The sequence below is a fragment of the Muscardinus avellanarius genome, assembly GCF_963383645.1.
Source record: "Muscardinus avellanarius genome assembly, chromosome: 20".
Taxonomy (NCBI): domain Eukaryota; kingdom Metazoa; phylum Chordata; class Mammalia; order Rodentia; family Gliridae; genus Muscardinus; species Muscardinus avellanarius.
In genome coordinates this window covers 17,803,964-17,817,354 of record NC_137806.1, presented here as the reverse complement: position 1 = coordinate 17,817,354, position 13,391 = coordinate 17,803,964, and the positions used below count along the sequence as shown (strand labels likewise).

The 13,391-nt window shown below is 42.7% G+C and overlaps 1 protein-coding gene across 1 annotated transcript in view; it reads right to left on the bottom strand.

Moving 5' to 3' along the window:
- Window positions 1–832: 832 nt before the first annotated feature.
- The window catches only part of DCLRE1C (DNA cross-link repair 1C), a gene marked incomplete at both ends in the record, with an annotated part of 30,156 nt that continues 17,597 nt past the window's right edge, over window positions 833–13,391 (bottom strand). Inside the window, 6 exons of the mRNA XM_080717153.1 lie at window positions 833–1,755; window positions 4,185–4,279; window positions 6,829–6,917; window positions 9,593–9,647; window positions 10,107–10,243; window positions 12,622–12,723. Coding sequence (XP_080573279.1) covers window positions 833–1,755; window positions 4,185–4,279; window positions 6,829–6,917; window positions 9,593–9,647; window positions 10,107–10,243; window positions 12,622–12,723 — 1,401 coding nt within the window. The remainder of the gene's footprint in view (window positions 1,756–4,184; window positions 4,280–6,828; window positions 6,918–9,592; window positions 9,648–10,106; window positions 10,244–12,621; window positions 12,724–13,391) is intronic.

The following is a 13,391-nucleotide window of genomic DNA, read 5'->3' as shown; positions in this document are numbered from 1 at the left end:
TTTAAATTGTGATAGACTATTCTTGATAAATGTTCTTGTGTCCTTGGAGAGATGTATTCTCATGTTGTTAGGTAGAATATTTTATGTCAATTTGATCCAGTTGGCTGATTGTGTTATTCGGTTCTTTTATAGTCTGTTTTTCTGTATATATACTGTTTTTTTTTTTTTTTAAAGATGTTAAAAATCTCTTTTGCATTAGTTTCCTTCTTTTGGCTGTTGTGTTTCATGTATTTTGAAACTGTTAAGTGTATATAAATTTAGAACTGTATGTCTTCTTTGTGAACTGAACCTTTTATCATTAGGGAATTAATATAGTCACTTCAGCCTTTCTTCGGTGTTTACATGGTATACCTTTTTTCCATCCTTTGACCTTTAATTTATCCACATCATTTGAATTGAGTTTCTTAGCAATAGCATATAGTTGGGTTATGATTTTTTTCCCTTCAATCTCTTTTCATTGATATGTTTAGACCATGTACATTTAATGTAATTATTGACATATTTAAATTTAGTTCTGCCATTTTATGTGTTCTCTTTCCCCTTCCATCTGTTATTTGAATATTTTTATTGTTTTAGTCTATTGTGATTTTTTTGCTTTAATATAGGCCTGTGTGGGTTGAAAGTAGGGCATTCTGCCTCAGAGCTACACCCCCACCATTTGGCTTTTATACAGGGTCTCACCTGTTACTGCGTCATGCTGCATTGTTGATGCGGACCTGGAGCCTCTGGTCCTCTTGTCTTGGCCTTCGGCATACTGGGATTCCAGGCATGTGCCACCACCCACCTAACACAGGTCTTTTAACGGTTGCTCTAGGATGCGGTGTGCCAATTCTTAAATATCCAAGAGCGAGCGTTTTCTTTTTCCAGCTGCTATCCTCTCCCCTGCTGCCAGTTTCTCATATAAATACTGTAAATGCTCTCGTTTAGGCAGCTCCGCTTCTGGAGTGGAGGGAATTTCAAAGTCCGAGGAGCTCTGTGAGTCTGTGTGTGTGCTAATACTCTGCAGCCTGTTCTCCTCAGGTGAGTGTTCCAACACACCGTTCACGGTAGTTGGCTCTGCAGCATTAGGAATTATAGTTACTTCTTGGTCTCTGCTTTTCAAGTCAGAGTAAGTATCCTTTGTACAAAGCATATTTTGTTCCACCTGAGAGGAGGCAGGACTATTCTCTTTGATTTTTGGTCTGTAGGCACCTTTGTTCAAAGAGGTAATGTCCCCACTGCTTTTCTCTTGGGAAGATAACAAAACCGTATCAGACTGGCTGTCCCAGCCTTGACTTCCTTGCTCTGTTATATGTGTAGACTGAGAAGAATTCTGGGAGGAGATGTGGGTCGATTCTCCATCAGAGTCGCTAAAAAGCTTGGGTGACTGAGACCCCCCTGTCTCTGTGGAGGAAGGCAGGTTTTCCAAATCCTCATCTACGATGTTGTCATTTTTTTTAAAGAACACGTCCCACTGTGGTACATCAGTGTCAGCCTTTTGCTCAGGAAGTATTGCAGAGTTTGGATTTCCTTGCAGGGAAGCTGGTATTTCTAATTCTTCTTCACTTTCACTGTTGGATTCCTCACAGTCTATAAAGTTGGGAAAGCTTTGTAAAATCTTATTTTCAAAGCATCCTGTGCTTTCTGTCAGTTTTTCAGGTTCGTTTTGGGATACTGCAGTCATCGAAAACACCTCAGGGTGAAGAGTTAGCTGGTATGGACCCTTGTGCCGTAAAGGTGTTGGCAGAGGATCATCAAAGAGGTCGTCTTCCTCCTCTGCAGAACAAACCACAGGTTTACAGGAATCAAGGCAAAGGCAGTCAGTTTGTGCTTTCAATGACCATTTAATTGGTACCATTTATCTGTTTTTGATTTTAGAATTGCGAAAAATAGATAGGGAAGCCACTCTTTAAGAGAAATAAAAGGCCTCTTATTCTTGGGAGAGTTTGAACATTCAGTCCAACTACTATCCCTCTGGCATTCTTATAATGCCAGAGTTACAGATCAGTGGTTCTCAACCTGACTGATCATTTCAGTGATGGCAGAGAGTGGAGGAGGTGGCTTTAGAGCTAGCTAGCTAGCGCGCGCGCTCTGTGTGTGTGTGTGTGTGTGTGTGTGTGTGTGTGTGTGTGTGTTGCTAGGATTGAGCCCAGGAGCTTTCTACCTCCAAGCGTGTTACACTCCCAGCCCAATTTTGTTTTTTATTTGGAAACAAAGTCTCAATTGCTGAGGCTGGCTTCAGACATGCAATCCTCCTGTCTCAGCCTCCCAGGATTACAAGTATGCACCACCACACCTGGCTAAAAACACAGCCTTCTGTGTCTCATTTCAGAGATTATGCTCATCAACTGGGTTTGCAAATCCTCTGTGTTCTGCTAATAGTGCCCAGTGGGTTAACTAAGTTGTTAATTTTCCCCTAAATTTATTTAATGATACTTTTTGTACAATGCCTTGACAGATAAAGGGGGGGCACAGGTTAAATCAGCTTTAATAAGTATCAAAAACTAAAAATCAACAAAATATATTTTACTGATTTTTAAGCAGGCTAAAGCATCCCAATCAACTTAAATTCTGCGAGTAAAGAAATCTTATTTAGCTGGGTGTGGTGGCGCATGCTTATAATCCCAGCATATGAGAGGCTGAGAGGTTCGTGGCCAGCCTCACCTACTTAGGCCCTCAACAACTTAGTAAGAACCTGTTTCCAAATAAAGAATAAAAAAACAGGGCTGGGGGTGTAGCTTGAAGGTAGAATGCCCTTGGGTTCCATCCTCAGTGCCTGGGGGGGGGGGGGGTGTCTTACTTGCAGAAGGAAATTTTCACAAATAAATATATTTTCCAGCCAAGTGTGGTGGCACACACTTATAACCCCCCCCCCCCAATACTTGGGAGGCTAAGACAGAAGGATTTCAGGTTCAAAACCAACCTCAGCAATGTAGACCCTATTTCAAAATAAAATAGGGCTAGGGTTGTAGCTCAGAGGTAGAATGCCTCTGGATTCAATCCCCAGTACATAGGATTGAACAACAACCACAAAATAACGTTAAGGGCATGAAGTTAGGGAAAACAAGTATTTTCCCATCTTCTAAAGACCCCTAGGAAAGAAAAGACTACAAGCAATTCCTTATTCTGCTGAATATAGTATTGATTTATATAACCTACTTCTTAAACAGATAGTTCTTAGCTGCGCATGGTGAAACATGCCTGTAATTCAAGTACTTGGGAGGCTGTGATGGGTGGATCATAGGTTCAAAGACAGCTTTAGCAACTGAAGCTGGGATTGGTGGCACACGCTTGTAATCCCAGTACCTGAGAGGCTGAGACAGGAGGTTTGTGGGTTCGTGGCCAGCCTCAGCTACTTAGTGAGGGCCTTTGCAACTCAGTGAAGACTCTATTTCAAAATAAAGAATAAAAAATAGGACTGGGATTGTAGCTCAGAGGTAGAATGCCCCGGGTTTCATCCTCAGTACTGAAAAAAAAAAAAATTAAAAATAGAGTTGGGTATAACTCAGAGGTAGAAGCCACCCTAGGTTCAATCTCCAGTACCAAAAAAAAGTTGCTTTGTCCCAGTGGTAAAGAATGAAGCTAGAGCTGGGCGTGGTGGCGCACGTTTGTAATCCCAGTATTTGGGAGGCTGAGTCAGGAAGACCCCAGTTCACGGACAGCCTCGGATACTTTAGACTAGGATATGGCTATTTTATGTATATATTTTATTTCTGCCAAAGTCATTGGTTGTGGTACATCTAAAAACATCTAGAGATCTAACAGTAGCTATCTAAAAAGCTATCTGAGCCGAGCGTGGTGGCGCACGCTTGTAATCCCAGCATTCGGAGGCTGAGACTGGAGGATTGCGGTTCATGAACAGCCTCAGCTACTTAGTGAGGCCCTCTGCAACTCGATGAGACCTGGTTTCAAAATAATACAAAATAGGGCTGGAGGTGCAGCTCAGAGGTAGAATGCCTCTGGTTCCATCTCTAGTAACACACACACACACACACACACACACACACACACACACACACACACAGCTATCTATACCTGTACAAATATAAGAGAAGCTATAAAAACTGCTGTAATGCATTTATGAATAAATAATAAACTGAAGGAATCTAGAAGGAGCAAAATCAAACAAAATGAAAAAAAAAAAAGTAAAATGAAAACAAGCATTAATCTAAAGCATCTTTGCAGGACACCAGGACTGTTCTTACCCGAGTCCGGGTGGACTGTTCGAGATCTCTTCAGTTTTCCAAGTGGTTTATACTTTGGCTCAGTGCTTTGGGAAGACCGGCATAAAGGCTTCAAGCTGAAACGAGTCAGAATATTTGCTTTTTCCTTTTGAGAATGCTACTGGAAAGGGAGCATTGTTTACAGAGATTACAAAAACTTGACCGTAGGGGAAATAGAACTACTTTTAAGAACTGAAAGGAATGATGAATGAATCACTTCAATATGATAAGGTTGTAAGTATCAGCATTTAGGTGCAACACCATGTAGTTGTTAGGATTGAGGGAAACATCTTAAGTGGCTAAAGCAACACCTAGCAGGGTGTGGTGGCTCACCTTGTGATCCCAGTACTTGGGAGGCTGAGACAGGATTGCTCTTGGTTTTGGTTTTGGTGGTACTGGGAGTGGAACCCAGGGGCTTTTCTACCTCCAGGTTATACTCCCAGATCTATTTTATACTTTATTTGGAAACAGGGTCTCACTAAGTTGCTGAGAACCTCACTAAGTAGCTGAGGCTGGCTTCGAACTTGTGCGATCCTTCTGTCTCAGCCTCCCAAGCGCAGGGATTACAATCGCAGGTTTGCAGCCAGCCTCAGCACCTTAGTGAGGCCATCTGAAACTTAGACCCTGTTTCAAAATAAAGAATAAAAAATAGGCCTGGGGTTGTAGCTCAGAGGTAGAATGCCCCTGGGTTCAATCTCCAGTACTGCAAAAAATAAATAAAAATAAAGGAAAACTTAGATAATTGCTCTTGCAATGCAGAAACATAGATCCCTATCCTAAAACACTGTAATACCATGATACCTTTTAGCATTCAAGGAATACAGTACAGCTAGCTGCTTCCCCTTCCCTGTTTAATGGGGTTTACTTATATCTTGCAAATCTCACAATTTGACCTCTGTTCTAGAGCCGTAGGCTGAAAGCTAAGACAAAAATTGAAGGGACCCAACACTCACAGAGGCTATGCTGCCAAGTGCTTCCTGCTGCTGGAAGCTTTGAGGTTTATATATAATACCACTCGAGTGCCATGAAGCTCCAACCTGAACGTTCTCTACGTGACACTTTCCATCCTCACTCCTGTTCGCCCCTTCATAGCCTGTATTGCCACTTCATACCCTGCAGCCGTTTCAATTATTTTCCTTGGGTACCTTCTTAAAGTGAGGTTGTTCTCTACCTATCTATAGCCATTACAGAGTTGCCTGACAGAGGTACTAGGTAGGGAACAGGGGCTTTCTAAACACCCCAGGTGATTTTCAGGTATATTCAGGTTTAGTTTCACAAGGCATATTTAAATCTCGGCCACTTTAAGATCAAGTCTTTCAGCTCTGTTGCCTCCAGTTACCATCCTGTCTGTAAGTTTCTCTGTACTAGCAAATATATTAAAGAGTACAAGTCGTATTCTGCATTTCCTCACTTTTTACCCATTTCTCAACTGGCTTCTAATGCAAGTCTACTGACATTGTTCCCTGTGCATGTACAGATTACGTAGTTCCAAGGCAACAGGAGACTTCTTGGTCCCTGCCCCATTTGACTGCTCGGAGATTTGCCCCTGATGTGCTCTACCTTGCCTGTCCTGGCCCCCCACTCTCAGCCACTCTTATCTCCTCTCATTCCAGATCCTTTTCCTCAAATATGCTGCCCAGTGTTTTGGCCTCAGCTGTTTTGTCCCTCCTCACACACTCCTGGTGACTTCCTCTATGCTTGTGAGTTTGGGCATCACCCACACTGCCAGCTGCTAATCTGTGCCTCCAACCCAGACCTCTCCAGACTCAGACTCAGAGAGTCTGGAGACTGTGAGTCTGGAGACTCCTATATTCCTTGAGCAACATGGAAACAGGAGACAACCCAGACTCCTGTTTTCCACGAGCACTGGCCTCAGACTTCCCTGGCGCCAGGCCAAAATCCTTCATGATTCACAGTGCCTTTTGTGTGGTATGCCTCTGTTCACACCCATCCTTGCCACAGTACTCTAGAGCTCCATGAATATAAGCTGTATCTTAGTCAACTGGGGTCCATTCCAAGCATGGTGCCAAGACAGAGCTGACACTAAAATACTTTATGGACAAGCTGGGTGCAGTGGTGCCCTCCTATAATCCCAGCTACTCAGGGAGATAAGGCAAGAGAATCACAAGTTTGAGACCAGCCAAGGCAATTCAGAGTGACCCTGTCTCTAGAACTGCAAAAAGAAAAAAGAAATGAGTGGATAAATCAAAACTAAGTGAAAAGGTACTAGTAAAAGTCTGCAGCATCTCACATCTCCCCTGGGCTTCCTTTATCCATTCTGTACCTTCACTGACCATTTACTAGCCACTACTTAGCATGGTATGAGTGCTTTTCATACACTGTCTCTAAGTCTCTGAGAAATCCAACAAGCATGGATGGATATTCCTATGCTGAGTACCAGAAATGAGCTCAGAGACGTGATCTCTCCAAATCACACTGCAAGTAAATGGTGGAGTGGGACAAAATGACGGTGTGGCCTGTACATCTTGCCAGACCACCCCCTGGAGGGGAAAATGAACACATGTTCCAAAATGCTACCACAGCAACAGATTTTAGGTTTTTATTCTTTGTGGCAAAACTATCTTCCACCTCCGAGCCTAGAGTATATCAAGTTGCATCTACTCACATTTCTTTGACTTTATCCATTGTCATGCCCATGGGAATGACATTTGGATATGCATTCACAGGACAGATGTAGTTCAAGAAGTCTTCAATCTAAAAGATGGAAAATAAGACAAGTCAATTAGCTCTATGATGAAAACTTGGGGTGTTAGAGAAGATGAAGAGGGCCTGAGGACAAAAGCAGGACTCTTGACTGTGGCCCCTCAGTGCTAGCTGCACATGAGAGTTCCCTGGTTGGCTCAGAAAGAAACGCCCAGTGCCCAGCCTCACTCCCCAGATACTCAACACAGCTCTAGTGAGCCTGGGCATCAGTACATTTAAACTTTGCTCGGGAGATTCCGCTGTACAGTAAGAGACAAGGTCCCTGATTAATGGGATTCATAGGCTCTGTATTTTTCAATATGAGTTTTCTTGTCCAAAAAGGCCAGTAGCCCATATTTACCAATTCCCCCTTTGAATGGTCTTAGAATTACTTTTCTTCCCCCCTACATATAGTCTTTAGCTATATGAAGGGAATTACATCTTGCAAGTTACTCAATCTCTTCTAGTAGTTTATTCTGGTTGAGCTGAATACCTTGCACTAATCACTGACTCTGAAGACTCCAAACTGCCCATTTTACATTGGTATCGGGGCTACCAAGGAAAACAACACCGTCAAGCCTGGATGGAATGATGTCTCAGTAAAAACTAGGCAGAGCAAGACCAGCTCCAGTAAAAAATGTTAGTGCCCAGAGCCAGCAGGTCTCCCCGCAGCAACCGGCCTCCGCACCCCTCTCCCGTTGCACAGGAAGGACCCTGTAGGTGTGACCACTCGAAACTGCGTGTGTCTGAAAGTGCTGGCACATAGGCTTGTGCAGAACAAAGGAACACACGGTCTGAAACAGAAGGGTGTTGCCATTGGGGGGGGCACCCTGTCTCCTGGAAGAAGTATCCAGGCCCAAGATCCATTCTTAGGTGGCCTGACTATGCACATAGGACCTTTTCCAAAATTATAAATAAGCAGTTACATGCAAAAATGTCATGGATACCTTGACTTTCCACAAAGTTCAGAAAAACAGGAACTATCACTATTCCTCAAAACATCCCTACAGCCCAAATTTCAGCTTTGTCACTTACTAGGTGTTGGTAAGCTTATTATCCCAGTCCAATCACTTAAGGTCTAAATCTCAAATTCTCCATTCAAAATAAAAATGAAATCATCCACGGAAAGTGCTTGGCTCAGTACTCTTAAAGTTGGTAATGACAATGCAAGGAGATTGGGGCACAAAGTAGTTAGCATCCAACTTTCCAAACACAGGACCAAATCAAGAGGCGGGAACCCGGGAGTTACTATTAACTTCTTATTAAAATCAAGTGGCTCCTTTAAGACAGAGGAAAGGCAAGAACATGTATTCTTCAGGCATTTTTTCATAAAAGTTTATACCTTCACAGGATGCATGCACATAAAAATCATTACTTGCCTGCCTACCAGTTATTTGATTTGCACAAAGTTGAGGGCTCGTACAGATCTAAGGTTTTTGAAGGGAATAAGGTCAAAACTATACCAGAAATGAGCTGGGCGTGGTGGCATACACTTGGCATCTCAGCATTTGGGAGGCTGAGACAGGATCACGAGTCACCTCAGCTACTTAGTGAAGCCCTCTGCAGCTCAGTGAGACCCGGTTTCAAAATAAAGAATAAAAAATAGGGCAGGGGGTGTAGCTCGCAGGTCAAATGCCCCTGGGTTCCATCCCCAGACCCGCAAAAAAAAAAGAAAGGGGCTGGAGGTGTAGCTAGGAGGTAGAATGCCCCTAGGTCCCATCCCTAGTACTGGAAAAAAAAAAAAAAAACTAGACCAGAAATGGCTCTCCACTTCTTAGAGTGGCCACAAGGAGACAGACGTACCCAACAAAGGAGTCTACAAGTTGATTGACAGCGTGCCGTCAAATGCTGGCCTAACCACAACATTAATAGTCACTTCTCAGTATTCACAACAATTACTGTCTGTGAAGTCGCCACAAGCTGGGCTTTGTGGTGTAGCTTAGAGGCAAAATGCCCCATGTTCAATCCTTATTACACAGTAATAAAACTAAAGTCACCACAGAAACCCCGAATTAGCAAATTCTGAGCCACTAACCCTAGGGGAAAATGGCATAGATTCCCGCAAGACCCTGCTGATTCATTTTCATCTACCAAACAGCACATAATCCTTTACATCCATTTCTGTTTAAATACACCTAATTTTTATAGTTGATCACAGTGAGCTCCCAGCAAAGGGCACCATAACAATCATATCTAACAGCTCATCTTACATGCAATCTCACCCCAAGACACATGGCAACCTTCTGGGGCCTTAGGAACACTGGACAGTACTTCACACTACGCTTGGGTGCTGTTCTGAAGAGTGAAGTCACCAACAAGAGCAAGAATGGGAAAACATGGCATTCCAGAGATCTCAAAGAGGACACCTGCTTACAGGGTGTGAACGAGAAGAGGAAGGCAGAGCGCTGCCACGTGCAACGAGCTGGGAACAGGTCGGTGGCTCATTTCCCGCCTCTTCACACGCCTGCAAATGACTCCTATGGCACAGCAAGCGTCAATACTGGGGGTTATACGAATCAGTGAGTATCAAACATGAGCATACGGAGTTTGTGAATAATGAGAACTGAATTTACAGAGGAAAAAAAAACACAAGAAATGAGACTTAAATAGGCAAAGCGATGCCTCTTGGAGTCACAGGGCTGCAAATCAGCCAGCAGTGGGGTGCTGGGTGTAGGGGGTCTTCTTACCTCACTGTAGGAGGAGTGAAAAGAAAAGCAGGCTCTGTAGGAACTCTCCCCCGTCCTGAAGGGAAGCAGAAACGCAGAACAGAAAGTCACTTAGCAAAACTAAGCTAAACCCCAACTTTATCCCCTTACAATCAGGAATTTCTTCTTGGAACGAGAACTGACTTTTTCCAGAACTAGGAAATCTGTTGTAGACATTCTCGTTCCAATATTCAAAAGTCAAGGAAATGTTGCAAAGGTACTATGATCACTATGGAAACTCCTCTACTCCGCTAAGGCTTCTGCTCTACGACATCAACAGCCAACTCCAGCACCATGCACGCCAATGCCTTCAGGCTCATCTCCTTAAAGCAGACCTCCAGGTACTCTGGCTAAGGCACTAGTTCCGTTTATATAATGCTTAAAGAAATGATTCCCCATGATTATAATACATCTTCTTGAGACTCTCTAAACTAAACTCAATCAAACATTTAATCTGGAAGTTTCTCTCAGAAGAACTACGGCCTGGCTTTCTTACCTCACAATTACGTTTGTTTTTCTGGTTCTTTCTCCAAACCACATGGTGGATGGCTTAATACTGATTGTGTGGAGTGGAATTCTATTTTTGGAGGTAGTTCCACAGGGTATCTTATTCCGATGAAAATACTCCTCTGCCTAAAAAAGATTCAATATATATATATATATATATATATATATATATATATATATATATATATACACACACACACACACACACACACACACACACACACACACACACACACACAAGCTGGGTGTGGTGGCACACACTTGTAATCCCAGTACTTGGGAGGCTAAGACGGAATCAAAGGTTAGGCCAGCTTCAGCTACTTAGTGAGGCACTCCACAACTTAGACCCTGTTTCAAATTTAAAAATAGGGCTGGGAGGTATATCTCGGAGGAAGAGTGTCCCTGGGTTCAATCCCTAGTACCAATAAATAAATAAAGTCATTAATAAAAATATATATACAAACAAAAAATGATTACATAAATTCATGAATGCAAGTTCTAATGTTCAGCTTGCCAATCATCAAAAGTAATGTCTGTCCTCATGGCACAGTCACCTCAAATCTTTTAGCATGGATCTCTTAAGAACAAGAACAATTTCCTATTTAACCATAATATTATGATTTCCCCCACTCAGGAAATTTAATGGTGAAACAACAATTCTAGCTAGTTAGTTATTAGCTGACATAGCCCATATTCAGTTCTCCACAACTGTCCCAATAGTATGCTTTATAGTTTATGAGACCACGGGAGCAGGGGCATCTAGGTTTTTTTGTTGTTTTCTGGGGGGATTGAACCCAGGGGCATTCTACTTCTGAGCTATACCACCAGCCCTATTACACTTTTCATTCTAAAACAGGGTCTCACTAAGTTGCAGAGGACCTCCCTAAGTTGCTGAGGCTGGCTGCAAATCTATGATCCTCCTGTCTCAGCTTCTCAGGTACTGAGATTACAAGCATGCACCACCAAGCCTGGCTTCCAGGTTTTAATTCAATCAGGCCCAAAAAGTCTCTTATAGTGGCTTGAGTAAAACATTCCATGTTGCCAATAAAAATTATTTTTGTCTAAATTTATGCTTTATAAGGGCTAAGCAACTATACTTAAGGTTTTGGGCTGATGGGGCCAATATTACTACCACAATTATGATCTAAACAAATAAATGCAGTGTCTACTAAAAATAATTACTCAATGTTTGAATGCTAAGATATTTTAAAATTTAAGGAAGAATTATGATCACTCATTATCACTATATTTTAAGGTACCTAGTCTAGTTTTAACAAAGTGAAAAAATGGTAAAGAAAATTTCAATATAAAAGCTTTATCCCTGGTATTTAATAACAGAAGTCTACAGTGGCATTAAAAATCAAATTATGCCAGGCATGGTGGCACACGCTTGTAATCCCCGCTCTTGGGAGTCAGAGACAGGAGGATTGCACTGGTTCGAAGCCAGCCTCACTGGCTTAAGAAACCGTTTCCAAATAAAAATATAAAAAATAGGTCTGGGAGTGTAGCCCAGGGGTAGAAGGGCTTCCAGGAACCCCAGTGCCACCAAAAACAAAAAACAAAACAAAACAAAAAAACAAACTTATAGCCGGGCGTGGTGGCGCATGCTTGTAATCCCTGCGCTTGGGAGGCTGAGACAGGAGGATCCCGCAGGTTCAAAGCCAGCCTCAGCTGGCTTAAGAAACCCTGCTTCCAAATAAAAATGTAAAATAGGTCTGGGAGTATAGCCCGGAGGTAGAAGGCCCCTGGGTTCCATCACCAGTACCACAAAAAAAAAAAAAAAAAAATCAAATTATAAGCTGGGTGTGGTGGCACATGCTTGTAATCCCAGCATTCAGGAGGCTGAGACTGGAGGATCACAGTTCACAGACAGCCTCAGCTACTTAGTGAGGCCCTCTACAACTCAGTGAGACCCAGTTTCAAAATAAAGAATAAAAAAATAGGGTAGAGGGTGTAGCTCAGAGGTAGAATGCCCCTGGGTTCCATCTCCAGACCCGCAAAAAAAAAAAAAAATCAAATTACAGATGAGTGGTACCTAACTTCACAGGAAGTTTCCATTCATTGGAAATTGGGCCACCAATACACGCGACTCCTTCAAAGTCTGAAGGAAGTTACATCCAGGTATTATCTCAAATGAGTAGGAAAGTACAGTTCATCAACATATAATGTCACGAATCTCAAAAATAAACAGCACTGAACCAGGAATACATTTGATTCAATTATAAGCTATAAAGTATCACTAATTTGATTATCAGCAAATTTGCATTCTTTAATGCATAGAAAGAGATTTTATCAAAAACTATAAGGACCTGTGTCTATAAAGTACATGGGATACAATCATGTAAGTTGCTGACTCTGAGCTAATAACTTAGGGTCCTTACACGATTTTCATGTTTGTACAGTGACAAGCTTCAACATGGAATACCTGAGATTCCTTCTTGACCTAAAATTCTGGATTTTACGGACCCGGAAAGCAACATGAGAAGAGTCATGCACACAGGTACCTTTGGATGCCGACACGCGTGGACCTGGGTGCCACGGTCTGTAGTGAGGTGATGAAGGATGTCAGGCATGTTCCTAAACATGTCCAGCTTGTCCACATGGACCTGTGGAAAACAACAGATGCAAATTATTTGAAATGTATTTCCTAAGAATAAATTACTCAAGAGTAATTATGCAGGAGCAAATCATCTAGTTAAAAAAAGCCGGGCGGGGTGGCGCACGCTTGTAATCCCCACGCTTGGGAGGCTGAGACAGGAGGATCGCACAGGTTCGAAGCCAGCCTCAGCTACTTAGTGAGGCTCTCAGCAACTTAGTGAGACCCTGTTTCCAAATAAAATATTAAAAAGGTCTGGGAGTATAGCCCAGAGGTAGAAAGCCCCTGGGTTCCACCCCCAGTACCACACACACACACACACACACACACACACACACACACACACAAATCTAGTTAAGCTGGGTGTGGTGATGCAGGCTTATAATCCCAATACTTGGGAGGCTAAGACAGGAGGAGCACAGGTTCAAATCCAGCCTCAGCAACTTATGAGACCCTGTTTCGAAATTAAAAAATAACATAGGTCTGGGGGTGTACCCAAGGTAGAAGGTCCCTGGTTTCCATCCCAAGTACCACCAAAAAAATAAATAAAATAGCTGGGCATGGTGGCACACACTTGTAATCCCAGCATTTGGGAGGCTGAGACAGGTTCACGGACAGCCTCAGCTACTTAGTGAGGCCCTTTGCAACTCAGTGAGAACCTGTTTCAAAATAAAGAAT